The sequence below is a fragment of the Bos mutus genome, chromosome 17 (genome assembly GCF_027580195.1).
Source record: "Bos mutus isolate GX-2022 chromosome 17, NWIPB_WYAK_1.1, whole genome shotgun sequence".
Lineage (NCBI taxonomy): Eukaryota > Metazoa > Chordata > Mammalia > Artiodactyla > Bovidae > Bos > Bos mutus.
This window is the reverse complement of record NC_091633.1, coordinates 11,858,325-11,883,733: the sequence shown is the minus strand read 5'-3', so window position 1 is coordinate 11,883,733 and position 25,409 is coordinate 11,858,325. Positions and strand designations below refer to the sequence as shown.

At 56.8% G+C, this 25,409-nt stretch overlaps 1 protein-coding gene across 4 annotated transcripts in view; it reads left to right on the top strand.

Moving 5' to 3' along the window:
• Window positions 1–24,621, top strand: part of RBM19 (RNA binding motif protein 19) — a 120,808-nt gene extending 96,187 nt beyond the window's left edge. For 2 of the 4 annotated variants that reach the window (XM_070386090.1, XM_070386088.1), the window contains 3 exons: window positions 3,985–4,105; window positions 23,295–23,405; window positions 24,078–24,621. In XM_070386090.1, the coding sequence (XP_070242191.1) occupies window positions 3,985–4,105; window positions 23,295–23,392 (219 nt within the window). In that variant the 3' untranslated portion in view covers window positions 23,393–23,405; window positions 24,078–24,621. Of the gene's footprint in view, window positions 1–3,984; window positions 4,106–6,668; window positions 7,135–23,294; window positions 23,406–24,077 lie in introns of those variants that run through there. The other 2 variants (XM_070386089.1, XM_070386087.1) reach the window with 2 other exon arrangements.
• The last annotated feature ends 788 nt before the right edge of the window (window positions 24,622–25,409 follow it).

The window sequence follows — 25,409 nt, the reverse complement described above, 5'->3', positions numbered from 1 at the left end:
ACCAGGGATCGAACCTGCACCCCCTACAGTGGAAGGTGGAATCTTAACCACTGGACCACCAGGGAAGTCCCCGGGCTCTTTTAAGGAAGCCCAGATTACTCTGGATTATACAAGGCCAGTTTTAGCCAGGAATCACTGTCCTTCCTGCCCGGGACAGTTTGAGGCCACCACATTCCAACCAGCAAGGCAATGGGGCTGGAAACACAACCTGATTTCCTACTCACCTGAGGGGATTAGAACCAGGAAGGGTAGTTCTGCTATTTTTAGAGATTCACATATTGTGCTCTAACCTCAAATACAAAAGAGCTTTTGTAGCCTACTTACTATTGTTCCTGCTCTTCAGTGTGGCAATGGGAAGTCAGGGGCACACGTCATAATAATATCAACAGCCAGCCTTTAGTGAGAATTACCGTGTGCCGGGCAATGTGGTGTTAGACTTAATAGTTCATTGAATCTGCGCAACCATTCTTCTTTGCTACCTCTAGATTTACACATGGGGAATCTGAAGTGCAGAGAGGTTAAGCAGCTTGCCCAAGATCACACAACTTACAAGCGATGAAGCACGGATTTGAACCATAAGTAGGCTTAGACTGTAAAGAATCTGCCTGCAGTGCAGTAGACTCGTGTTCGATCCCTGATCCAGGAAGATCCACTGGAGAAGGGAATGGCTACCCACTCCAGTAGTCTTGCCTGGAGAATCCCATGGACAGAGGAGCCTGGGGGGCTACAGTTCATGTGGTCACCGGAGTCAGACACGACTGAGCAACTAACACACAGACACAGCCCAGATCCAAGCCCCCAACCTTAACTGCCATGCACCCTCATGTCTTAGAGTGAAAAGCCCTTCCAGAGAGAAGGGGATGAAAATTTGAAAGGGGTGACAGGAGGCTGGGAGACAGAATTTTTAGTAATTCCCACAATGAACAGGGCTTCCCTGGTGGCTCAGCCGTAAAGAATCTGCCTGTAATGCAGGAGACACAGGTTCAATCCCTGGGTTGGGAAGATCCCCTGGAGGAGAAAATGGGAACCCGCTCCAATATTCTTGTCTGGGGAATCCCATGGACAGAGGAGCCTGGTGGGCTACTGGGGTGAGCCTGGTGGTCGGTCCATGGGGTCGCAAAGAGTCAGACACAACTTAATGACTTTATCACCGCCACAGTGAACAGAGACTGCTCCAGGCTTTGTGTGGCACTGGAATGGAGAGCGGGTAAGAAAGAAACACAGATGCGACGACTGGAGCTAGAGAGAGGCTGGGGTAGGAGCATCACGCCTGGACCCTCCTTCCAGGCTCCATTATCACTTCTTCGGACCCTGACTTAACCCCTCCCAGAGGCCGCCGTTCGGCCACCCCCACCCAACCGTGTCCCCGGGACCACCGCTCCTCAGGGACCCTGGCACCAGAAGTACCCACCATGCCAGACTTGCAACCAATTTCTCTCCCCCCTCTTAAAACCCCAACTCCCCCAGTCAGGCTGTTTCTCTGCCTTGCCAGCTGAGAACGCGTGTGTTTTAAAGCTCTGAATGGGCCATTTCGGCTCGGAGTCCAGATGCATTTTTATATCTGTGTGGGAAAAAAATGCAGAGGCTCGGCTGGCAGTCAGAAAGAGTTTTTAAATTAACGTTTTAAAAAAAAGAGAGAAAGTTTCCCGCACCTGGCCCCGCTCAGAAAAGCACAGAGAAGAACAAAGACATTTCTTTAATTTGGCCCCACCCACATTTAATTTTTAAGAGATAACGTGTCCCGCCCAAGTACTTTTCAGATGCAGCTGTCTATCAAATACCTACCCTGTGCCAGCCTCGGGGCTCATACTGTGTAAGTCACACACGTAACCCCATTTTACAGGTAAGGTAACTGAGGCTCATAGTGGGGCAGTTGGCTTACCCAGGGTCACACTTGTCTTCCTAGGCTGCCATGGCTTAAAAGAGCAGTGTTGTCTTCTCTTGGTGGGTGCTTGCTAAGTCGCTTCAGTCATGTCCGAGTCTTTGCAACCCCATGGACTGTATAGCCCGCCAGGCTTCTTTCTCCATGGGATTCCCCAGGCAAAAATGCTGGAGTGGATTGCCATGCCCTCTTCCAGGGATTTTCCCGACTCAAAGATCGAACCCGCATCTTTTATGTCTCCTACATTGGCAGGAGGGTTCTTGATCACCAGCGCCACCTGGGAAGCCCTTAGTGTCGAGGCCAGAAATCCAAGATCAGGGTGCGGAAGTGTTGGTTTCTTCTCAGGAAATCTCTGTTCCACGGCCTCTCCTAGCTTCTGGTGTCAGCCAGCATTCCTTGGCTTGTGGACATCACTCCAACCTCGGTCCTCACGGGCATTTACCCTGTCCGTGTCTTCTCATGGCCATCTCTTGTAAGAATGCCAGTCACCCTAGATCAGGGGCCCGCCCTGCTCCACCAGGTCCTTGTCTTAATTTAACTGCAGCTGCAAAGACCCTCTGCGAATTAAGTCACAACCTGATGGGGCGTGGAGAGGGTTAGGATTTCCATGTATCTTCTTTGCGACAGGGACCCAATCCAACCCGTAACCATCACAGTACAGATGAGGTTAGAAAGGGCTTGGTTCCGGTCCAGACCACTGCTGGGTACGCACTGCCTCCTCGCAGCATCAGAGAAGCCAGAGGGACATGCCCCCACAGCGTCTCTTCTCGTAGCAGATGGCGCTGACTGCTACCCAGAAGCAAAAAGCAAGACATTGCTGCCAGCTGCTGCTGCTCCCCGGTGCTCACAGTGCCCAGGGACCTGCCGTCTTCAAACTCAGTGCTAACCCAAGGCCCCTCTACCGAGAGAAAAAAGAAAAATCAGAGCTATCTGTGGCAGCAACACCACCTCCAAGAGAACTAGTATCTATTGAGCGCTTGCTGTGTGCCCCCAGGCTGTTCTGAGCACTTTGAGTGTTAACGCTACTCTAGAACCCTAGAGGAGGGTGCTGTTAAAACACCTATTTTATAGATGAGGAAACTGAGGCCGGGGAGGTTTCTTTAACTAGCCCAAGACCCTGAGGCTAGGAAGTACAGGACCCGCCCTGCCCAGGCAGAGTGGCCTCAGAGCCCAAGCTCCTGGCCACCAAGCACCACCAGCTCTGTGTACGTCAGGGATATTTTGGGAAGGGCCCCAGCACAGAGCCGTTTAGCTCTAGACCCGGTGATACTGAAGACAGAACCTGCTGGTGCCGTACAGTTCCATTTATATGAAGAACAAGCAAATCTGCAGACCTGGAAAGTGGACTAGTGTTTGCTGGGGCTCCCGGGGGGTGGGGAGTGGCTACCGGTGGGTCCACAGTTCCTCTTGGGGTGATGATGTTCAACGAGCTCTAAATGTCCTTGTCCATCACTGTTCTGAAACAGGTGTGGGGACGGTCACATGACTGTGAATAGCCTAAAAGCCGTTGCATTGTAGATGGGTGATGAGTTATATCTCAGTAAAGCTGTTACAAAACAAAAATCAAAAAGAGCAAAGTAGGCAGCGTGCAGGGGAGGGTCAGGAAGGGTGGAAAGCAGGAGGCGGGAAGAGCCGGGTGGATGCTGGCAGCCCTGAGCGTGGTTCTGCAGAGGGCAGCAGAGAGCCGGGGGACGGAACCCCCAGGGCCAGCAGAGGACGTATCTGCCACCCGGTGTAAGCACGGGGCCCGTGTGCTTGTCATCGAGGGGCCAGACCGGCTCGGCTTCCTCAAGAGGCGCTGCCCCGGAGGAAGGCCAGCCGACTCACAGGCTCGCCGTCCCCAGACGGGCTGTGACCCTGGCGGGGAGCTGGCCACCTGGCCCACGCACCAATCACAGGCCGGGACGGTGGCTGTTGTGACCACCCCACCAGTTGTAGCTCTGCCCTGGTCACGTAACCCCTAGTGGAAGAGGAGCGCGCAGTGCCTCCTCACACCCCTGCCAGGGAGCGGGTGTCCCGGGGCCAAGGCTGGCCTTCAGCTATGCGGGGCAGGGGGCCAGGCTGCGAGGAGGTCTCTGCTCACGCTCTGTGTCTCTCTCCAGAGAGCCTTCAACGCCCTGTGTCACAGCACCCACCTCTACGGCCGGAGGCTGGTGCTGGAGTGGGCCGACTCAGAGGTGAGCCTGCCGGCCCTGCGGCGCAAGACGGCTGAGCACTTCCACGGTAAGAGGACTCCCCCGCCCCTCCATCTCTCTGCACCTACTTTCTGTATTCCTTCTGCTTTCTCCGAGCCGGTGCGGGGTGCTGACCTCTGCGGGTGGCATCAGTGGCCTCCACACCATTGGTGTTTGCCCGTCGAGTCCGGTCATCGGGAGGCCTGGAGGAGGTCAGGGAGAGGGGCAGCCTGGGTCAGGGTGGTCATCCTCACCACCCCACCCCCACCGCCTCCCTACCTGTCCGGGTGCTGCCGGCTGGCTGTGACTGCCACCAGAGGCCACAGCTCCCATCCAGTAGCCCTCTCCACCTAGCGAGTGCTCTCTGTCCAGGGTCCAGGGGCCCCTCGCCCCAATTTCTCTGCAGCCGCTACCCCTTTACTTGTGCGTCCTCAGTTGCCCGTGTGCTTCCTGCCAGGACCAAGCCCCGCCTCTCACAAGCCTTGGTGGTATCACCCGGCCCCGCCGATGACTCAGCCCACCCCCGCTAATTATTAGTGAGCCCCTGCCGTGCCCCGTCCGGCAGTGCAGCACTGACCTGGGCGGGTGGCCGGGGTTGGGTCCAGGTGGAAGGCGCCGGATCCAGACAGGCCTCCCAGCAGAGGCGACGCTTGTGCCCACAGAAGGGCTCCCCGAGGTTATGAGTGTGACAGTGGAGAAGCAGGCTGGCCAGCATGATGGGAGCAGGTGGAGTCAGAAAGGGTGGCCGGAGGGGCTTACACAAGCCTTGCCTTCTCCAGCATGTCGTCCAGAAGTGGAATGGAAGCCCTGTGACTGTAGCTTCGCCCACCAGACTCTTTAGAACACACCCCCTGCCCAACCCAGGGGCCTCTCCCGCCTAATCCTTCCCCACCACACCTCCCTCGGAGGTCACCATCCCCAAATGCCCAGCAAGACACTGACTTTGCATATGCTCTTCCCTCTGCTCACAGTGCCTTGCCTCAACTTTTTTTTCAACCTGGTCAGTGCCTATCTAGCGTTTAAGGTCTAGCGCAAAGGATACCTCCTCCAGGAAGCGTTCCCTTTCCCCGCTCCTCAGGTTATCAGTAACGGCTCTGTCCTCTGCTGTTTCCACGGGTGTTCCTATATCTCCTTGCCGCATCATCATGTATTTCTTTACGATTCTTCTCCCCGCTGGACCAGCGCCTTTCCCATGGTGGAGACTGCACCACTGGGCTTACCTTTGTCACTGATGGGCTGATCTCTGAGCCCCCATGCCAGCCGGGGCCCGTCCAAGACTGGGGAATCCATAAGTAAAGGCAAACGAGAAACCAGAGACGTTAGGGCTAAGTACACAGCCACAAGCACACGACTCAATAAGTCCCCAAATCCTATCTTTATCGACAGCCATTGACAGGCCCAAATGCACCCATCGGCAAATGTTTGTGTAAGGGACTCTTCCATCCCCCCCTACCTCTCCTCCCTGGGGCCAGCGGGAGAGTGCAGGCTCAGCAGTCCTGCCCTGCCTTGGAGAGCAACCCCCTTCAATAGATTGATCTCCAAAGACAACCTCCCCCCAGAAGAAAGCCGCAGCTGGAAGCGCTTCTGTGAGATTGGCCATCTCCCCAGGTCAACTGCAGGCCGAGGCCCAGATGGGCAGGTATTAGGTTGGCCAAAAAGTTGGTTTGGGGGACTTGCCTGGTGGTCCAGTGGTTAAGAATCCACCTGCCAATGCAGAGGACACAGGTTTGATCCCTGGTCTGGGAACTAAGATCCCACATGCCCTGCAGCCAAAAAAAAAAAGAAGGGGTTAGGGTTAGGGCATGTGGGACCGTGCGTGCCACCACGCAGCACACCTGCTGAGCCCGCACCCTAGCAGCCGTGCTCTGCAACAGGAGAAGCCGCCTCGACGACAGCCAGGTACCAGAACTAGAGAGTAGCCCCCGCTCGCCGCCGCAGCTAGAGAAAAAGGCCATGTGCAGCCAGCAGGACCCAGTGCAGCCAAAACAAATTTTTTTAACAGTTTGTTCATGAACTATCCGGAGAAGGCAATGGCACCCCACTCCAGTCACTCTTGCCTGGAAAATCCCATGGACAGAGGTAGAAAATCCCATGGTAGGCTGCAGTCCACGGGGTTGCTCAGAGTCAGACACAACTGAGCGACTTCACTTTCACTTTTCACTTTCATGCATTGGAGAAGGAAATGGCAACCCATTCCAGTGTTCTTGCCTGGAGAATCCCAGGGACTGGGGAGCCTGGTGGGCTGCCATCTGTGGGGTTGCACAGAGTCGGACATGACTGAAGTGACTTAGCAGCAGCAGCATGAACTATCTTTTGAAAAAACTTGACGATGGTTTGGAAAAGATGGTATGGAAAAAAAACCAAATGAACTTTCTGGCCAACCTAATGCAATAATAGTGGGAAAAACAGCAGTGAATTTGCATCCATCTTCCCATTCATGCTCTCACAGCGCTATGCAGTGGGTGTGAACAGCCCCATTTTGCAGATGACAGAACTGAGGCCAGCTGAGTGTAGAGGGACTCATAACAGCTACTGTGTACTAATAATAAGGACTTCTTCTGTGCTGGGGCACCGTCTGTATGTGATACGCGTCATGTCTCTCATCCTCACAGCGGCCCCTGCTGCCGTGGGTACTGCTGCCCCAGCTTGCTGCTCTTCAGTCGCTAAGTCGTGTCGACCACATGGACTCCAGCACGCCAGGCTTCCCTGTCCTTCACCGTCTCTTGGAGTTTGCTCAAACTCATGTCCATTGAGTCAGTGATGCCATCCAACCTTCTCATCCTCTGCTGCACCCCTTCTCCTCCTGCCCTCAGTCTTTCCCAGCATCAGGGTCTTTTCCATTGAGTCAGTTCTTCGCATCGAGTGGCCAACGTATTCATCGTACAGATAAAGAAACAGAGGCATGGAGAGGCTCCGCTGAGTGCCTCCTAGCCGAGCGTCCTGGGACGAGTCCCTGCGCCGCCTGGGGCTTCTGTTTGCCATCCCACAAGTGGCTCAGTCGTGTCTGACTCTCGCGACCCCACGGACTGTAGCCCACCAGGCTCCTCTGTCCACGGGATTTCCCAGACGAGAACACCGGCGTGGGTTGCCATGTCCTTCTCCAGGGGATCTTCCCGACCCAGGGGTCGGATCCACGTCTCCTGCATTGGCAGGTGGGTTCTTTACCACTGAGCCACCGGGGGTGGATGCCCTCAGTCACTCCGTTTTACAGATGAAGGGACTGAGGCTCGCATAGATGACAGAACTTGCCCAGGGTCACCTAGATAGTAGGGGGTGGAAGCAGAGTTTGCACTCTCGGACAGCCTGGCTGTAGCACCCCATCCTTGGAGTGACACCCCCTCCGTCCCTCCCCAGTAGGCAGAACGCTGTGGGGGAAGCAGGGCAGACACGTCAGCTGAAAACCGGTGCTCTGAAAATGTCAGCCCTCTCACCCACCTGCCCATTGTCTGTGGATCTCCTTGGGAACGGGGTACCGCAGCGGCCCTAAATACTCAGAATAGGGCTGCTGGCCTCCTGCCCTGCTGGCTGCACCCTTTTCCCGGCTCTGCCCCTTTCCCATGGCGAAAAGTACCCAGCTCGTTTGTGTCAAAATCCGCATTGTTCAGAGCTTCCAGGTCCCTGGCAGACTTCAAGGGCAGGTGGGATCCATGCCCAGTTCCTCCCCCCAGGCCCTGAGCTGTGCCAGGAAGGCACTCAGATCTCAGGTGGAAGCCCCGAGCCCCATTTGCCCAACTCGAGCACCGAGGCCACGACAAAGGGCTCCCTGGGGAAGGTGGGCCTCGGAATGAAAGGCCGGCGTCTTAGCCATTTGGGGGGACCCAGCAGGGAGCTCACTGGTGACACCGTGGCCTCCGAGGTGGTCAGAGTGATGGAGAGGCCCGCCATTATGGCTGGTGCAGTCACCGTGCATCACCCCAAGTTCACCCTCACCTCCGGGGCTCAGCTCCTCCACCAGGCCCACCACTCCCCTGGGGGAGACCGTGGGGACAGGGTGCTGCTGGGCCGAGGGCTTCCCAGGCCCTCTGACCAGCTCTTCTCTCCCCTGTCGGTCACTGACAAGCCGAGGTCAAGGCGCACAGTTCCACGAGCAGTTCGGGCCAAGTAATACTCATTACTGTTATTATTCCCATGACAACCTTCATCTGTTAAGCCTCAGTCCGTGCCAGGTACTGTCTATGGGCTTTCACAGGTATTAATCCTGCAGAATCCTGGCAGGTAAACACCGTCATTATCCTCCGTTTCCCAGATGAGGAAACCGAGGCCCAGAGAGGGCCAGTGACTTCCCCAGGGGTGCCCAGCCACTAGTGACCGAGTCAGGAGTCAGAGCTGGGCCTCTAGCCATCCTGCTGGCTACCCGTGAGCAGCTGTGCACATGGCCCCTTACGTTTCACCCCAGTCTGTGCAGTGACCTCAGGCAGGTTGCTCCGCCTCGGTTTGCCATCTGTACAGTGGGACTAGGGTGTTACCTCAAAGGAGGGGCAGGGGCCGGGGCTTACAGGAGATGATGCTTCTGAAGCTGAGGGTGCCCAGTGAGAAGGCAGCAGATACTACATTTTCTCCCCTCCCCTGCCAGGTGCTTACACATCCTGTTTTCCTTGCATTCCTGTGGACCCAGGCCAAGGGAGGATGCTCTCTGGGCAGAGGAAAGAGACGTAAAGAGGAATCCTAGTTTTTAGAAGCCCGGACAACAGGGAATATGTGAGAGAGAGGAAGGGAGGGAGAGAGAATGAGAATGAAATGCCCATCAGCTGGGCAGGGCACGGGATGGTGTGTTTGCATCTGATCCTGGATGCCACCTGGTCCCCATGCCTGGCACACAGAAGGTGCTTCTCAGTACACGGTAACAACAAGGAGGAGGAGATGGATTCCTCGCTGATAAAAATTCGTGCTGTCTGGCCATCTGATGCGATCGTGGGAACTAAATGCCCTCAGCTCCCTGTCTCAACCTCACCACTTACCTAGGGTCCCTTATCAGCAGCCACAAAAGCTCAGAGCAAACCCCCCAGTGCCCCTTCCCCAAGGCAGGGGTGGGCAGTCTTCATTTCATCCACTGGTGTCCCTGATCACGTGGGGCATTAGATAGTCCCTGGTGAATTGACATTTAACAAAACACCCATCAAATGGACCAGCCGAGAGCAGGTCTTTGAAAGTCATTGGAAAAGCTGCCCCGAGTAGGCAAAGCCCTTGATTCCGGACAGCGATACTCGCGCCCAGGGATGAACACGACCACCCCGTTCCTCAGTCCCGCCTTCCCGTCATCTCCCTGCCTCCCTTCCTGGCCGGAATCAGCTATCTCATCCACAGCTCTGCGGCCCCCCGGCAGGTGAAGTGCTATTCTTCGGTGCCTTGCATGCGGGAGGGTGAAAAGAGAGAGCACGGAGGGAAGAAAGCAGAAAGGCGGCCACTGGCTGCGTCCCTTTCTTCCCGAGCGTGTTACAAACCAGCAGGGTCAGGGCATTGAGAAGCTTTCAGGGCCCCGGCAGGCTGTGGTACCTGCGAGCGCCGCCGACAGAATATAATGGTACGGAAGCAATCCGCCCGCAGAACCCTCTGTTTTCGAGCGCGCACAGCCAGGGAGGCCGGGGCAAACAGGCTTTTATTTGGCCGGGAGCGCGGCTCTGCTTCCCAGCGTTGTCTTATTCCAGCTGGGAGACTGATGGGCTGTGGTTAGCGGCTGTACCTTTCACCTCCAGAGCTGGGAGCGCAGACATGACCAGCGTGGCAAGTGGCTGGCAGTGCCGCCGCTCCCCCACCCGGCCAAGCCAGGCCAGCCTGGGATGTGAGAGCTGCCCTCATCAGGCCCAGGCTGTCACTGGCTTTCAGCATGGTGCCCCTCCCTGCTGGGGAAGTAAGGAGCCCAATTCCTGGGCCCCTGGCTCCGTCGGCCTGACCCACCCACCCGTGACTTGAGATCTCAGCCCAAGTATCAGAGATTGGACTTCTCCCCGACACCTGCCGTCCTGGGAGTTCCCCTGTCACCCCACACCTCATCTCCCTGACACTTTAATGAACACAGGTTCCCATGCCAGATGCATAGTGAGGTCATACTGAAACGTGAGAAAGGTTTATTGCAGGGCCATGCAAAAAGACAAGCTGGCTTCTGACCCCAAAAACCCTCAAGCTCCCCTAAGGGTTCCAGCAGAGCGTATTTAAAAGCCTGTTGGGAGGAGGGGATCCCCGGATCCGTGATCAGATCGTGCATAATTTTCTGACTGATGGTGAGGTAACAGGGCGGTGTCACAGGGGTTAACTTTATCGGTCCTTAGGCTCCAGGAAGCCTGGGGCTATGAGCTCACGGTCATCAGGTGGTGGTTGTTCAGCCGCTCAGTCGTCCAACTCGTGATCGTATGGACTGCAGGACGCCAGGCTTCCCTGGTCCTCCACTGTCTCCGGGAGGTTGCTCAGATTCATGTCCCTTTGGGTCGGTGATGCTGTCTAACCACCTCCTTCATCTCATCAGGTAGTTAACACCCTCCATTTGATGGGGTGGGTGTTCATATCTGCGAAACAACTGGAGAAATTTGCATCAATTATTGCTGTCTGGACACTTCAGAGAAGAGCTAAAGCAGAGGATATGGGGGCAGGCCTGTCCTGGGAAGGCCCCATAGGGTCCTGCTCTGTTGCACTGTGTGTTCACCTCTGTGGTTCAACCTGGCTACTCCCCAAGAGACGTGATCCTCCAGGGGACATGGTCCTCCCCACGTCCCTGGCCTCGTCTTAGCATCCAGCACAGAGCAGGTGCTCACCAACAACCCGTGGGGTGAATAAGCGAACAGAAAAGCCCTGGTCATCAGAAGGGCCCCTTTTAATGGAGCGTCTAATGTGTCCTGGACTCTCTGAGAGCAGCCCTGTGTGCTGTGCTGCCAGGGAGCCCTAACCTTGACCCTTGAAACCCCACTGGTCAAAAGAGAGGCAGTCAAGTGCCTCCTTGTTAAAGATGAAGTCAGAGAAAGAGGAGAGAGCTTTGTTGAAGATGTACCGTGCACCGGGGGCGGTGCCAGGTTTCACGCGCTATCTCATTTTAGCCTCAAACTCCCTAGAGAGAGGTGCTGTTCCCGTTTTTCGGGAGACAGCCGTAGAAGGGTCGAGTGACTTTTCCTGAGGACACTCATCTTTGCACACTATAGGACAGCTCACCCTATCACCACTGCCGAGACCCCAGCAGTTCCTAAATCCCTAAAATTATCCCCGCACCTTTTATCAGATCTGGGTTCCATGGTCCAAGTAGGACCATGGTTACAAACTACAGCCCACAGCCAGATCCAGCCTACAGCCCATTTTTGTAAATACAGCTGTTTTTTGGCACACAGCCATGCCCATTTTTCACATAAAGTCTCTAGCTGTGTCTTCACACCGTAAGGACAGAGTTGAGTAGTTATGACAGAGACCCTACGGCCCACAAAACCCTAAAATATTTACTGTCTCCCCTTTTAGAGAAAAAGTTTACTGCCCCTAGGGCTTGTGAAATGGCTGCCCTTCTTTTATGTCTGAAGCCATGTGGGTGACTAATTTCTCCCACATAACCCCCCTTTCTCAGAGAGTGTACTGTTTTAGAGGCATGATAATCACAGTCTCATCCTCCTACCTCAAGTCCTCTGCCTAGGAATCCCCCAGCTTTTCCTGGAGCAGAGGCTCCAGAGCCTTGCTTCCCCTTCTGGTCATTCACACCCTCAATTCCCCATTGATTGTCTAATTACCCAGCCTTAACTTGGCAGCAAGGACAAAGCAGCCACCAGAAGAGACAGTCCCTGCCCTCATGGAGCTGGTGTTTGAGTGGGAGAGACTAATAATTTAAAAAGTGATGACAAGAAAGTTCTGATGATCGCAAGCTCTGTGCAGGAAATGCAGAAGGCTAATTTATTCTCCTCAAGGGTGGGAGGAGGGAGGAGAGATTCCAAATGTGGTGGTTTTTGTTGCAGGAAGGGGGACCCTTTCCAAGGCCCAAGAGCCGGCTCTTGTCTAACACTCAGAAATGAATTGTCCAAGGAGACACATGCGCTCACAAAGCAAGAGATTTTTGGGGAAGGGACGCCTAGGTGGGAAGCAGGACGGTAAGGGAGCCCAACAGGACCGCTCTGCCATGTAGTCTCAGGGTTTATGGTGATGGGGTTAGTTTCCGGGTTGTCTCTGGCCAATCATTCAGACTCCATTCCCGGTGGCACATGCATTGCTCAGCCAAGATGGATTCCAGTGAGGAGGATTCTGAGAAGGTGGGTAGGACATATGGACTGGTGTCTCCTCTCTCCTTTTGACTTTTCCCAAATTCTTCTGGCTGGTAGGGGCTTGTTAGCTCCATGTTCCTCACCAGGACCTTCTGTTGTAAAATAATTCATGCACATGACTCCTACAGTGCCTGGCCAGGGCGGGCAGCTTCAGTCAGTGTTCCCCTAACAGTTGCAAAAGTCTTTCCCAGGCGTTGGTGTTTTTGTGTGAGGGAAAGAAGCCGGCCAGCCCAAGAACTGGGGGGACATCCTTCCAGGCAGAGGGAGCCGCAGGTGCAAAGGCCCCGGGGCAGAAGGCTGCTCATAGCAGGCCACTGTGGCTGGAGAAGAAGTCCCGGGTGGAGCGTGGTCGGAAACAAAGCCACAGAGGCCAGCAGGGCTCCCTCGGGGGATCTTGTGGCGTGGGATCTTATGGGGTGGTGCAGGAAGCCTGACTTTTCATCAAGTTACATGGGAAGTCCCTCAAAGATTTAAACTGGGGAGTGCCATGGCCCGTCGTATCACACTTCATACTTCATGCTCGCTGCTATACCGGGCAAGAATATGGAATAGGAGTCCCAATGTAGTCGTCCCAGCTGACCAGGGCGGTGGTCTGAGCAGGGACGGAGACCAGAGGGGTGGACAGAAGGCAGTGGTTTGAGCATATGCGGTAAAGGTACAGCTGACCAGACTTGCCTCTGGAAGGCAGAGGGGAAATTAAGGCCAGAATGGAGTTATTTGCTCAAAGCGAGCCTCTCAGAGGATGGTGCTGCCACGTGATGATGAAGCTGGGAAGAGCGGGTGGTGGGGGGAGGTGATCTGGACACGTCGGGTTTGAGACACCTATTAGGACTCACCGTGGGATGTCAGGCAGATAGATCTATGAGTTCAGAGCTCAGGGGCGAAGTCCAGGCAGAGATATAAATTTGGAAGTCATCAGCATACAAATGATATTTAAAGCCCGCAACAGTTCACCAAACCCTCCCCTTCTGTAACTTAATCATTCACCGGACGGCACATTTTCAAAAGATCGGGGACCAGGAGAGCCTGTTATCCCCATGCTAGCCCTTGCAAATGGCCTCCTTGATCTTGGCCATGAAAACATAATCTTCAGGCTTTAAAAATCACAGTCAGGAAAGTTTGAGCAAGCATGTGGAGTCACAGAATTTATTATTCAAAATATCCGTCTGCCATGGATCTTGCCAGCTACCTGGAGACAGAAGGTTCCCATAAGCTCCCCTCATCTCATTTTTATTCCATTTGGGTGTCTCTCATTCCCACCTTAAGGCTTCGCAGTGGCAGCCCTTGTTCCAGAGGCCTCGAAAGACCCAGGAGGCGAGGGAAGACTGTCCTGGATTGCCACCAAGGGTCCCAACAGAGTAAAGGCCACCATGGGCCCCGGGGTGCTTTACAGGAGGTGTTTCACCCCTGCCCCTTGGAAGTGGCTGCCCATCCCTGTCCAGGGTGCTGAATTTAGTTCCTTCTCCTGCTCCCAGCCATATTGACGGGCCACAGCAGGAGAGGTTGAAACTGACCAGGAAACACACTCTTCCTCGACACCCGGCCACCCCAGCTGATGGAGGCAGAATCGAGAGAAGAAAAATCAGGAAGCAGGAGTGGTTTCAGTCATGGTGGCTCCGTGGTGGCAACTGCTAGCAAGGGTACCAATGGCTGGGCCGTGGGGAGGGAGCCAGGCTCCGAGAGCCGAGTGTTTTCTCCCTGCAGAGGCACTGGGGAGGCTGGAGGGGGCCTGGAGCAAGCCAGAGCAGGTGTCTCCCTGGGCACCCCCTCCCCCTTGCTCCCACCCACCCCATGCCCCGATCTTCTTTGAGTGGTGTTTTGGAAATATTTCCAAGCGCTCCGGCAATATCCTGCACACCGTCTCCGCCTTCCCCCGGGAGTGGCTGTCCGTGCGGAGAAGGTACTTGCTCCCAATCCAGCTAAATTGTTATTGACTTGTGTTCTCTGCGTTCTGCAAACATTTCATTCAGCCATCGCCAGCGAGGCCAGGAATCCCTGCTAGGGCTAACGGGGAAACCAGCTGTGCCGGGCCATTTCTCCTGCTCTTCCTCATCGATCACAGAATTAAACTGACAGAAGGAGAATTTCAGAGCAACTTGGGAGGGGAAGGGGCTGAGCCCGGATTGGATGAAGGTTCAGGGACCTGGGGACCAAAGTGCTAGAAATAGGGGCTGGAGGAGGGTGGACTCGCCTCCAGCTCTGTGGCTGGTGGCAGGGGGTGGCCGGTTTGTTTCTGAACCGTAGGCTGGCCCAGGCCTGAGAAACCCAAGGAAAACACACGGACGAGGAGGTTGTCGTTACTGCTCAGGGCCACAAGTGAAGCTAGTGGGGCCCTGTAGGCAGAGGGGAGAGAGAGTGAAGCAGGCCGCTCTGGTGAGCCGTCGATAAGATCGCGGGTCTGTATTTTGCCTAGAAGATAGGAAATAAGGCGGGTTTTTTGAATTAATATTATTATAAATTTTACTTACTTAGTTTTGGCTGTGCTGGGTCTTCGTTGCGGCACCCGGGCCTTTCTCTAGTTGGGACTCGCGGGTCTCCTCTCCAGTTGCGGTACTTGGGCTTCTCATTACAGTGGCTTCTCTTATTGGCCTCTCTTGAAAAATAAGATCTGACCGCTCCTGGTCCTGCACTCACAGGGTAGCTGGGGCCAGGTTACATGGGCTGTTTGTTTATTGTTGTTGTTTTTCCCCCTTTTGCCACAGTTCGTGTCCGTCCCTGTGGTCACCGCTCAGACCGATTAACTCCATCACATTCCTCCCTGGCGCCTTTAGGCCTTTGCACTTAGAGATCCTGGTACAGACAGCATCCCACCTTGGCCTCTTGAGATGACGTTACTGATTCTTTTGAGCCTCTACTCCCAACCCAAGGACTTTGCCAAGAGAAAAGGGACAGGGATCTAATGCTGACCAAGCCCCCAGAAATGGGAAGATCTCTCCAGGCCCGAGACAGGAGAGTGGGGGGCACCTTCTGCCTCTCCTGGTTTCTTTTCCTTTTTTTTTTTTTTTTTTTTGGTCCTCTGCAGTGAGTCACCTTCCTTTGGTCTCCCCACTGCCTCCCCAGCCTATACAGGCCTCTGCAGCATCTGTAACTAATGCAGACATGTGCTGGACCAAGCCCCAAAGTCCCCAGGCTTAGCCCAGCCCCAAGGCCCTACCAGGGACTAAATCCACAATAATCCAGGCCAGGCAGCTTCACCAACCCCCGTGGATGGGAGCCCACCAGCCCAGCTACCTGTAACTCCTAGGCCCCCAGGATGCCCAGAGCACAGCAAGGTCGACCTGAGTCCTGAGCACTGTGAGTAATCATAGCAGTAGTCACAGTAACCAATGCCCACCCCAGGCCATTTGCATCAGAACCTCTGGGAGTAGGGTCCAGGTATCAGAGGTTTTCTAGATGATTCTATCAGGCTATGGGTTGGGAACCAATAGCAGCTTTTTTTTTTAATTTTAATTGTGCCCCATCTTTGTTGCAGCATGTATAAGCTTTAGTTGCAGCCTGTGAACTCTTGCGGCGTGTGGGTATCTAGTTCCCTGAGCAGGGATCAAGCTTAGGCCCCCTGCATTGAGAGCTCAGAGTCTTAGCCGCTGGACCACCAAGGAAGCTCAGTAGCTCCTGGAGAAAAAAAACAGCTGATGCAGGCAAGGGGGTGCTGACACATGGCCTGCGTCTGTTTCACGCCCTTCCTGTCTAGGAGTGCCTTCTGAGGAGTCTGGGCCGCTGGCTCCCCCTGCAGGGCGGGCAGCAGAGCCAGGGGACACACGTGTCTCTGGGGTGTGACAGGAAGGCCCCGGGACCAGCCCGATCTGAGCTCAGGGTCCCACGTGGGCACATCTTCCCCAAAGCCCTAGAACAGCTGCTACTGCGTCTGAAAAATGGGGCAGTGATATCTCCCGGCTCGTGGGAGGCCTGTGAGTCCACGCCCATTCCGCTGCCTGCAGCCCAGAGAGCTGGGCTCGAGGCCCAGGGATGCAGGGTTCTCTGGGCTCCAGCTCAGCCCACTGGCTTCCCCGTTTCCTGAGCACTGCCCGCCCTCCGGGTGTTCTTCGAAGACACCTGTGTTTTTACGCTTCTGCGTACCTGGCATTGGGTTGTGGGTGTCCACACCTTATTTGTTGACTGCTCTGCAGTGGCCACTTCGGTCACGCCCTTTCTACAGATAGGAGCGCGAGACTCGAGCAGGCCAGAGGTGACTGGGGTGACCACTGGTGTGAGTGACAGGTGACTCCTAGTGTGAGTGACAGCTCACAGCCCACCTCTGCCAGCACCGGGACCCAGCGTGGCCTCTGTGGCTGCTGGTTCGGTTTGTCATTTGTGATTTTCTTGGCAGCTGATCCCTAGCACCAGGCCTGGTACAGTGTGTGTGTGTGCGTGTATTCAGTGACTACTGTGTGTGTGTGTGTGTGTGTGTGTTCAACGACTACTTGCTGTGAATGACTAAAGGCTGGAACCTTCAAGGCCTGAGATCAGGAGAGCAGGCACTATCCCCATTTAACAGATAGGAACACTGAGGAATGGAGTTACGCGACTCCCTTAAATCCTTGAGGTGGCACAGGTGGGCCTGGGGCCCAGTCTCCCGCCTGCTGGCTCAGAGAAGATTCTTTCAGATCACACGTGCTTCTTGGGAACCAGCTGTGCTTTGAAAAGGTACCTCCTTGAAACAGCCTCCTTGTACCAATAAAGTGCCACTGGTTTGGTCGTGGGAGCCAGGCTGGTCCTGTCTACACACTGCCCATTATTCTGTGAGCATCTAGTGTGCGCCTACTGTGAACAGAGCCCTGGGATGCAGACCTGTCTGGGAATCTGAGGATTTTGCCCACGGGGTCCGCAAGTCTGGAGCATGGGAGGCAGGGCTCCCAAGAGCGGGCAGCCTCAGACACTAGGCCAGCCTTCGGGGTGCCCAACACCCCCTCCCCACCCCCGCCGACAGGGCCCACACCCTGTCTCCAGCGCCTCGTGTGCCCGATGGCCTGGGGCAGCAGGCCATCTGAAGGCGGTGGTGCCCTGTCCACACCTGGAATGCCACCCTCTACTCCCCACCCCAGCCTCCTTCCTCTCCTCCCCTTGAGGGACAGACGGGAGAGGGTTACACCTGCTACCCTTTCCCGCCGCCCCCAGCCTGTTGGAGTCGCCTGTTTCGGGTTTAATAGGGGAAACCCGCTACACGGGCCTGCACTTTATACTTTGCCTCACTTGCCCTTCGTCTCGGGGAGCAGTGAGCTTCGGACCTCCTGGAACAGTCAGAAAACACCCAAATGAGTGAGGCCTCCATCTCCAGGAGCAACCAGCACACAGCCCATCAGTTACTCTTAGGTGGGGACATGGGCCCGGTGTGCCCAGGTTAGCCGGTTTCAAGAGAAACTAGAAATGGAGGCTCTTGTGTAGCCTTTCCCATTTTTCCATATTAGTAACTTTTTTTTTTTTTTAATCAATGATGTCAGCAAATCCAGACGCTCTTCAGTGTGCCGGCCCCGTGAGGCCCTGCTTCGTGCCGTTTGCTCACCTGTAGACACAGTGTCTGCCGTTTGCGTGCCTTAGTTTGGGTTCCCCGGAAGCAGCCCCTGAGGTGTGGGTAAGGCTCCCAGCAGAGCAGCTGGGAGGGGAGCCGGTAAGCAGTGTGTGTGCAGTATGCAGCCCGGGGGGACCCCCCTAGAGCTGTGCCGCTCCGAACTGTCCCCCAGAAGTCGAAGGAGCCAGGACATCTTTTCAGGGGGCTTCAGTCCCCATCACTGCCAGCCTCCCCTGTGCTGGGGCCAGGGGTGCCCTCGTAGCCAGAGAAGGCCCCTGGCCCTCCATGTGGGTAGGGAGCTGTTAATACATCCCCAGGTTGCCCGCTGACGCCGTGGGTGACCCCCAGGAAGGGGTAGCCACCACGGCCACTGTTACCTGTCGAGGGTTGGTGCCACCACTCTCGTTCGTCTCATGCAGGAGGGAGGTGGCCGGCCCATGTGTTCTCCGTCACTGCACCCGCTGATGACAGTCAGGGTTGGCTCACCTTCATCGCATGCCTCGTGGGTACAGGGCTCTGTTGTAAAGGCCTTCAGCACCTCTGCCCTGCTGATGGCTCTTCGGCCCCCGTGAAGCCAGGTGCTCTTCAGTACCTGCCGAGACGGAGCACAGAGCGGGGAGGCCAGGCCCCCGGTAGCCCAGCGGGGACGGCAGCCTCACCTGCGATCTGGGCAGCCTGGCTCCAGCCAGCCACGCCATCGGTCGCAAACCCCTTGTCCACGACCGGTCACACTGGGGTCCCTTCCAGAACCCCCTCCTCCCTGACCAGCCATGAAGCTTCCTCTCCTCCTCCCAACAGCCCCCTGCCCCCGCCCGTACCCTTCCCCCTGCCCGCCCCCCGCCTTGCACGCAGGGCGACAGCGCCAGCCAGGGACGGGAGAGAGACACGGGCTGGCATTCTGTCAAGGAATTAATTGAAAAATAAAATCATTAGATGGGGAACTCCAGAAATGCAAAATGGTAGTTGGAGGGTGGTTGGGGGGCGGGGGGGGGACGGGGGCAGGACTGGGGGGTTGTTGGGGGACGGCTGAGCTCTTTGTCAAGTTAATTTCTCGGGTATTGATGTTTGGTGACATTCACTTGTTGTTTATCTTCGGGTGCAGCTGTAATACGGAAAGAAAACGCACAGCTTGTTTCGTTTATTTATTTTACACCTTTCTCCGGCTCTGCATTATGTTTGTTTGGTGAAAACCCACTGAGGCTTTTGATGTCGGGGAAATAGGATTTGAGCAGCTGTTCCCGGCAAGCGGGGCGCTCCGCATGCGGGCAGGGCCAGCAGGGGGTGCTGGGTGTCGCTCGGTGGGGACTCGGGGCCTGACACGTCCTCCGGGGAGGGCGGTGCTGGGGGCCCAGCCTGAGCCAGATATGCCAGGCCCCCCCGGGTGCTGAGCCCTCGGGGTGCCAAGCTCCCATAAACTTGCTAATCCTCGCCACCGCCCCAGGAGGTAGATGAGTCCTGTGCCCACCCCCAGTGGACTGACGAGACAGCCGAGACCCAGGGAGCACAAGTGACCTGCCCAAGGTCACCGAGTGCGCAACGGCAGCGCCGTGACCTCAGACCGTCTCACTTCTGGGCCGTGAAGTCGGCTGGTTGCTAATGACTTCCCCCACCCCTCCCCCACAGCCCCCAGGGGAGACCCCTGCGCCTCTCCAGTCAGTGACTGGAGGAGGTGGGGATTGGGTTGTACTTGCTTTGGCCTTGACGAACCAAATCGCTTCGTTCCTTTCCCTTTTATTGATCACCTGCTATGTATTGGCCTTCCTATGACAGCACCCCCCCCCACCAGTGGCACTCCCTGGCCTGATGGTAGCCCGCCCCACCAGTGGTGCTCCCTGGCCTGATGGTAGCGGGACATGTTAAGTCAGCACCTCTGATGTGAGTGATAAGTAAAGGTGGTGGCCTCGGCGCTGCCGTGGAGCCCTCACCAGGTGCTGGTGTCGCTTCTTTCTCTCCTTCAGTCCTCGCCGCAGCCCCGAGGTGGGCAGTCCTAGTGGCCCATATTACAGATGAGGATACTGAGGCCCGGAAGGGCTCAGTCTGCGGCACACAGCCTCCAGCCTCCAGTCAGTGCTTGGGGCTGCGGGGTCAGTGCCAGCCATTCCTGAGCTCAGTTATGACAGGTGCTGGGGACAAGTCCAGGGGCTTTGAGGGGTTTTCAAAGGAAGGAGGAGCCCTCACCCTCAGGGGAGGTCAGGAAGACAACGGAAGGCGGCTGCAGAGAAGAGGGGTAGGAGAACAGTCATGTCCCCCCATTTGGTACATGAGGGGTTCAATCCCGGACCGGGCACATGCCCTGCCCAGGGTCACCCAGCTCGGGAAGAGCCAAGGCCAGTGCACCAGCCAATCCTCAATCCAGACTGTGACCACCTGCCCTGTCAGAGTCCTGGGTGACCTGGGCCCCTCCACACATCCCTGCCCCCTGGGGGGCCCGTCAGAAGATGCCCCTCCCCTCCCAATACAGAGGGTGCATGTTGCAAACTGAACTGTCTGAGGTGGAAGCCAGGGGCTGCCATGTGTCAGCTGGGGGGCCTTGGGGGGCATGCGTTTCCCTGCACCTCTGTTTTCCCATCTGTGAAATGGGGGCAGTGGTCTCACACCGGGGGCAGGGGAGCTGTGTAAGGCTCAGGTGCGGCCCTGTTTCTAAAGTACATGTCCCGTGTGTCTCCTCTTCCAGCCATGCCCTCACCGGGCCTCAGTTTCCCCAGGATCAGCACCTCTTGTCCCGCCTCTGTTTAATTATTATCCTGACAACTGCTGTTTTATTATTTTAAAGTTCCCCACCTCAGTGCCCAAGAAGGACTTACTCATTCATTTGTCCGTTCATTTGTCCACTCTTGTGTTCTCCAGATGATGACCTACTGTGTGCTGAGCCCTGGGACAAGATCGCCCCAGTTCCCATCTCACAGGGTTCAGTCTGGCAAGGCTAGGCCAGCGTGATGCTGGGGACACTCAGGTGGCAAGGGGCCCTCGGAGCCCCCAGGCCCCTGGACAGCGGGCCATGCTTCTCTGAAAGGTCCCCCAGGTGGGCCGGTGCCCTTGGGGGTGCCCTGTGCTGGCCACTGGGGGCACCGGGAATGTAACCCACAGTCACCACCTGCAGGGCACCCCTGGGCCAGCTGGATAAGAGGTACCAGTACCTGGCACCGCCCCGGTATCAGTCTTGGAATCATGAGTCAGGCCGTGGGAAAGAAGAAACAATTCTGCCAAAGTGAAAACGGTAGCTGCCACCATCAGGACTACTGCTGGCCGCCACTAGCTACCCTCTGGGACCCCAGGCCAGTGCAGGAGAGCAGGGACACGCCGTTCCCAGCGCTCACACCCGCCCCGTTGTTAGTCACTGGGAGGGGGCGTCAGTGACAGGCCTGCAGGCTCTCTTTGCTTCCATTTCCCGGCTCCTATTACCTGCCCACAAATTCAATTTCCAGAGGCCATTGTGCACCTCTGGTGATTATGAGGAAACCCGGGGTGAGGAGAGGAAGGGGCTGACTACCCTGCAGGTGGCCACCTCAACTCCTAGCCCGTCCGGTCCCCTCTCCCTCCTCCTCCTCGTGACTACCGATGCTGGTGATGCTGGTGTGGGGCTCGGGCCATGCGGGCCCCCCACCCCTTCTTCACCTTCCCCAAGGGGCCAGCTCCACAGCGTCGCCCCTTCCTGCCCCATTTGCTCAGCCTCCCTTTCGACAGCTGCTCGTGGGCCCCCACTAGGTGCCCAGCAGTGTGCTGAGGCAGGGGACACGGACATAAACGGGACAGTTCTTTCCCGAAACGAAGAAACGCGCGCCATCGGCGGTGAGAAGCACTTCGAAGTGAGGGGTTCCTGTAGACGATGGCCAGCGGGTCCTCGCTGGGGAGGAGGCGTGGGGGGGGGAGTCTCGGGTAGGAGCAGAGCCGGGAGACCCAGGGAGGGGCCAGTCCAGTGATGTCCTAGGACGGCCTTTCTGCACTCAGCTGAGCTCCCGGAGCAGAGCAGGAGCGGAAGGACCCGTCGCGCAGCCGTTGGGGGCAGGGTAGATGGCCACAAGGGTGAGCGCAGAGGCCAGGAGTCCACTGAGAAGTGGGAGTGCTCGGGTCAGGCAGGTAGCCATGGAGAAGACAAGGGCCAGTGATGGCGTCCGTTTCGTAGGAATGAAATGAAATAATCTGAGACCAAGTCACTCTCCCAGGACCACCTGGAAGAGACCCAAGATGCTCCATCTCCAGGGCAAGCATTGGACTGGGCCCTGGGGAGACCCGCCGCCTGCAGGAGCCCCTGACCCAGCTGGGGAGATGGCCGCTAAGAGTCACAGGGGCGATTAGTTCTACCCGGAGGACTTCACAGAGCCAGAGGAGGAGAGGGGATTTGGACAGCCTCTAACAGCTGCCTCTGAACAAGCCCACCATGAATGAGTGGTTAGATTAGCAGGAGACAGACAGTCGATCTAAGCTCGGAGCCTGATGTTCCCCCATCCCCGCAATTCCCCTCCTGGAGGGCCAAGGGAACCAGCACATTCTCTTGCCCTACCCTTTGTCTCCCTGGCGATCTCTGGGCAGCACCAGAGACTTAGGAAAATAGGAAAGACCGTGGGCTCTGCTGTGTCTTGGGTCCTGGCTTCACCGCTTCCTGGCTGTGTGACCTCAGGCTTAGCTGCCTGCACTCAGCCCCCGCGCTTGTGCAGGTGATGACAACAGCTGCCTGTGGGATCGCGGAGAAGACGAGCCGCGGCGCACAGCAGGTCATCAGTAGTGTGTGGGACCCAGAAGACATACATTTTGCTGAGCCTGCCACGTCCGTCTTTCCACACTGTGCATCTCTGTCCCCTTCCCTGTCTTCTCACAGAGAACTCCTCCACACTCTTCAAAGCCCAAGTCAAATAACCCCTCTTCTCTAAAGCCACCTCTTATTCCCTCCATGTTGCCTCTGGAGTCCTTGAGCATCTCGTCACCCTGCTTTTCCTGAACACCTGCCGTATGCCAGCTGCCCACTACCCCATTGAGAGTCCATGACCTCCAAGCAAACAGGAATAGTTCCTACTTGTTCCCTAACCTCTGCCCTCACTTGATTCCGCCCCTCTGGCTCCCTCTACACCCCGCAGAGATGCTCTAACCTCTGCCCCCGCTGGGAAGGGCCTTCCTCCATCTCTTTCCTGGGTGGGTGGATGATGGGCAGGGATGGCTGGCAGGACTGGGAGAGGGGCCACCCCTGGACGAAGCAGAGACTAACCCTCCATGTTTTTGTCTTCCTCCCTGTGCTCTCTTCCCCTTTCTCATACCCGCTTTGATCCTCCTCCTTCCCACCCCCCCATTTCTTGTCTGGTCTTATTCCTTCTGCCTCCTGTCTCGCCTCCGTGTCTGTATCTGCTCTCCCGTCTCCTGCCACTTCCCTGTCTTTCTCAATTTCTTCCCCCTCCTCCCCACCCCCACCCCCCGGCTTTCCCCTCCCCCTCCCTCTGTCTCTCTGTCCCCGCTGTCTTCCCGCCTCCCATCCCTGTTGGCTGTTCTGTCCTCCTCTCTCGCCATCTGGGCGCCCACAGAGCCCCCGAAGAAAAAGCGGTCTGTGGTGTTGGACGAGATCCTAGAGCAGCTGGAAGACAGCGAGGACGACGGCGAGGCGCAGACCCTTCAGCTGTGAGCTGGCACCGAGGGTACGTGGCAGCGGGGCCCTGGGGACGGGCTCAGCCGCGCCGGCTTCCGCACCCCTACCACAGGGCTACCCCATGCTCCACTGGTCCAAGGTCAGAGGGACGAGGGTCTCAGCTCACAGCCCCAGGCATCCCGGGCATTGACTGCGCCTGCCCTGTGCCCGGCACTGGAGGCCCGGAGAGCAGCCGAGGCACCACCACGCTGGGGCGTCCCGCGCAGCAGCACAGGGACCCAGAAGTGGCCAAACCTCCCAGCCCCGAGTCCCCCGGCTCGCTCCTCCTCCCAGCAACCCCGAGACGCAGGCAGGGCCCCATCTGCCTGGGGCGAAGGTCAGAACACAGAGGGACTTCGGGGTGCTCACTCCAGGGCAGGCAACTGCATGGTAGTGAGGACCTTCAGGCCCCACTGCCCACAACCCCAGAACAATCCCCAGGGTAACGGCCACTCTGTGGAGCTGGGCGTGAAGCCCCCCAGCCCACCACACCCCGCTCCGGCCAGCATAGACCAGGGACCCCAGCCGAGTCAGCTCGCCTCCCTGGGCCCAGCCTCCGCCTCACTAACTGGTTCCCACCACGTAGGGCTTTAGCAAGAAGGAATCAAATTCATCAAAAAGAATGCAGACATGGTGCCAAGCATGTAAGGCTCCAGCAGCTTCTCTTCTTGTCCCCTTCTAGGGCTGCTGAGCTGGAGTTCCCACCTCCGTCTCCTCAAGGGATAGACGGCTCAGAGTCCGGGACATGGACTCTGTCCTGCCCCTTCCTCGCCACTCGGACTGCGAGCTGTGGTTTAGTCCTCCGTCCGTCCACACTGACCGTGGGGCCACTCACAAAGCACCAGGCTCCAAGCCCAGACATCAGCTCGTTGGTGGAGCTCAGCCGCATCCACTAACGGCAGACACCCTCTGCTCACGGGCCGGGGACCCCGCAAATGCGAGCAGGTCCCCAGTCCTGGCCAGCGGGGTCCCAAGGCTCATCCCAGACCTATTGGAGATCCCAGCCTAGCACATACCAAGATGGGGTGATGGACAGGAAAGAGCAGTAGCCTGTCTGCCCTGGGCCTGAATCCCAGCCCAGCTGCCCCCAGCTTTGTGACTGTGGACCAGCAAGGGTCCGTCTGAGCCTTGGCTTCTCTTTCTGTAAAATGGGCGTGATCTTGTGCCTACCTCACAGACGGTGCTGGGACCACACCAGTCAATCCAAGTAAAGCCCAGAGCAAGCACTCATCAGCATTTTCATTTCCCTCTTCATTTGCAGGGCTGGGGGGCTCCGAGTCAGAGCCCTGGAGTCTTCGGACTGGCTGTGTAAAATTTGCTCTGTGTGTTTTTTCTGGGAGGACTTTCTGATCCACATCTGGCAATTTTCAGAGTGGCCTGGAATCCAGGCAACACCACACAACGCTGACCACCTTGCGAGGCTGAGCTTGTCCCTAGTTCCCTGGGAGGCAGGTGCCTCCTAACCCATCCTAGCCCATACCAGGAATGTAACAGAAGCGAAAGACACAGATCCAGTGCATCTCATCCAGTCTCTATAGTGGGGTATCCCCCCAGCCCCAGCATCAGACCACAGCGTCTGGGTAGGGACCCTCGGTGACCAGGCTTCTACGTTGCCATGGGTCCCAGGAACGACAGGGCTGAGGTCCATACCCTCCCTCCCCACTGCTCATCCTCTTATAGGCCATGTGGATTCTCCTGAAATAAGATTGCAGGCCTGACACGGAAGGAGGCGACTTTGGCACTGATCTCACTGACCCAGATGAAGGTACTAGAACGTCCCCAGAGAGGGGTTTGCCACCTCCTGGTTTTGCTGTGCCAGCTCGGGCTCTACGTTCAGACCATTCTGAGTTCCTAGTGACATCCATCACTCACCAGCCTCATGAACGTGGGGCAGTGAATCTTCGATTCCTCAGTCTCCTCATCTTTAAAATGGGCTGGTGCTGACAGCGCCTCCGTCACAGGGGTGCTGTGAGACCCAGAGAGCTTCAGGGATCCGCAGGATGAGACTCCGTCT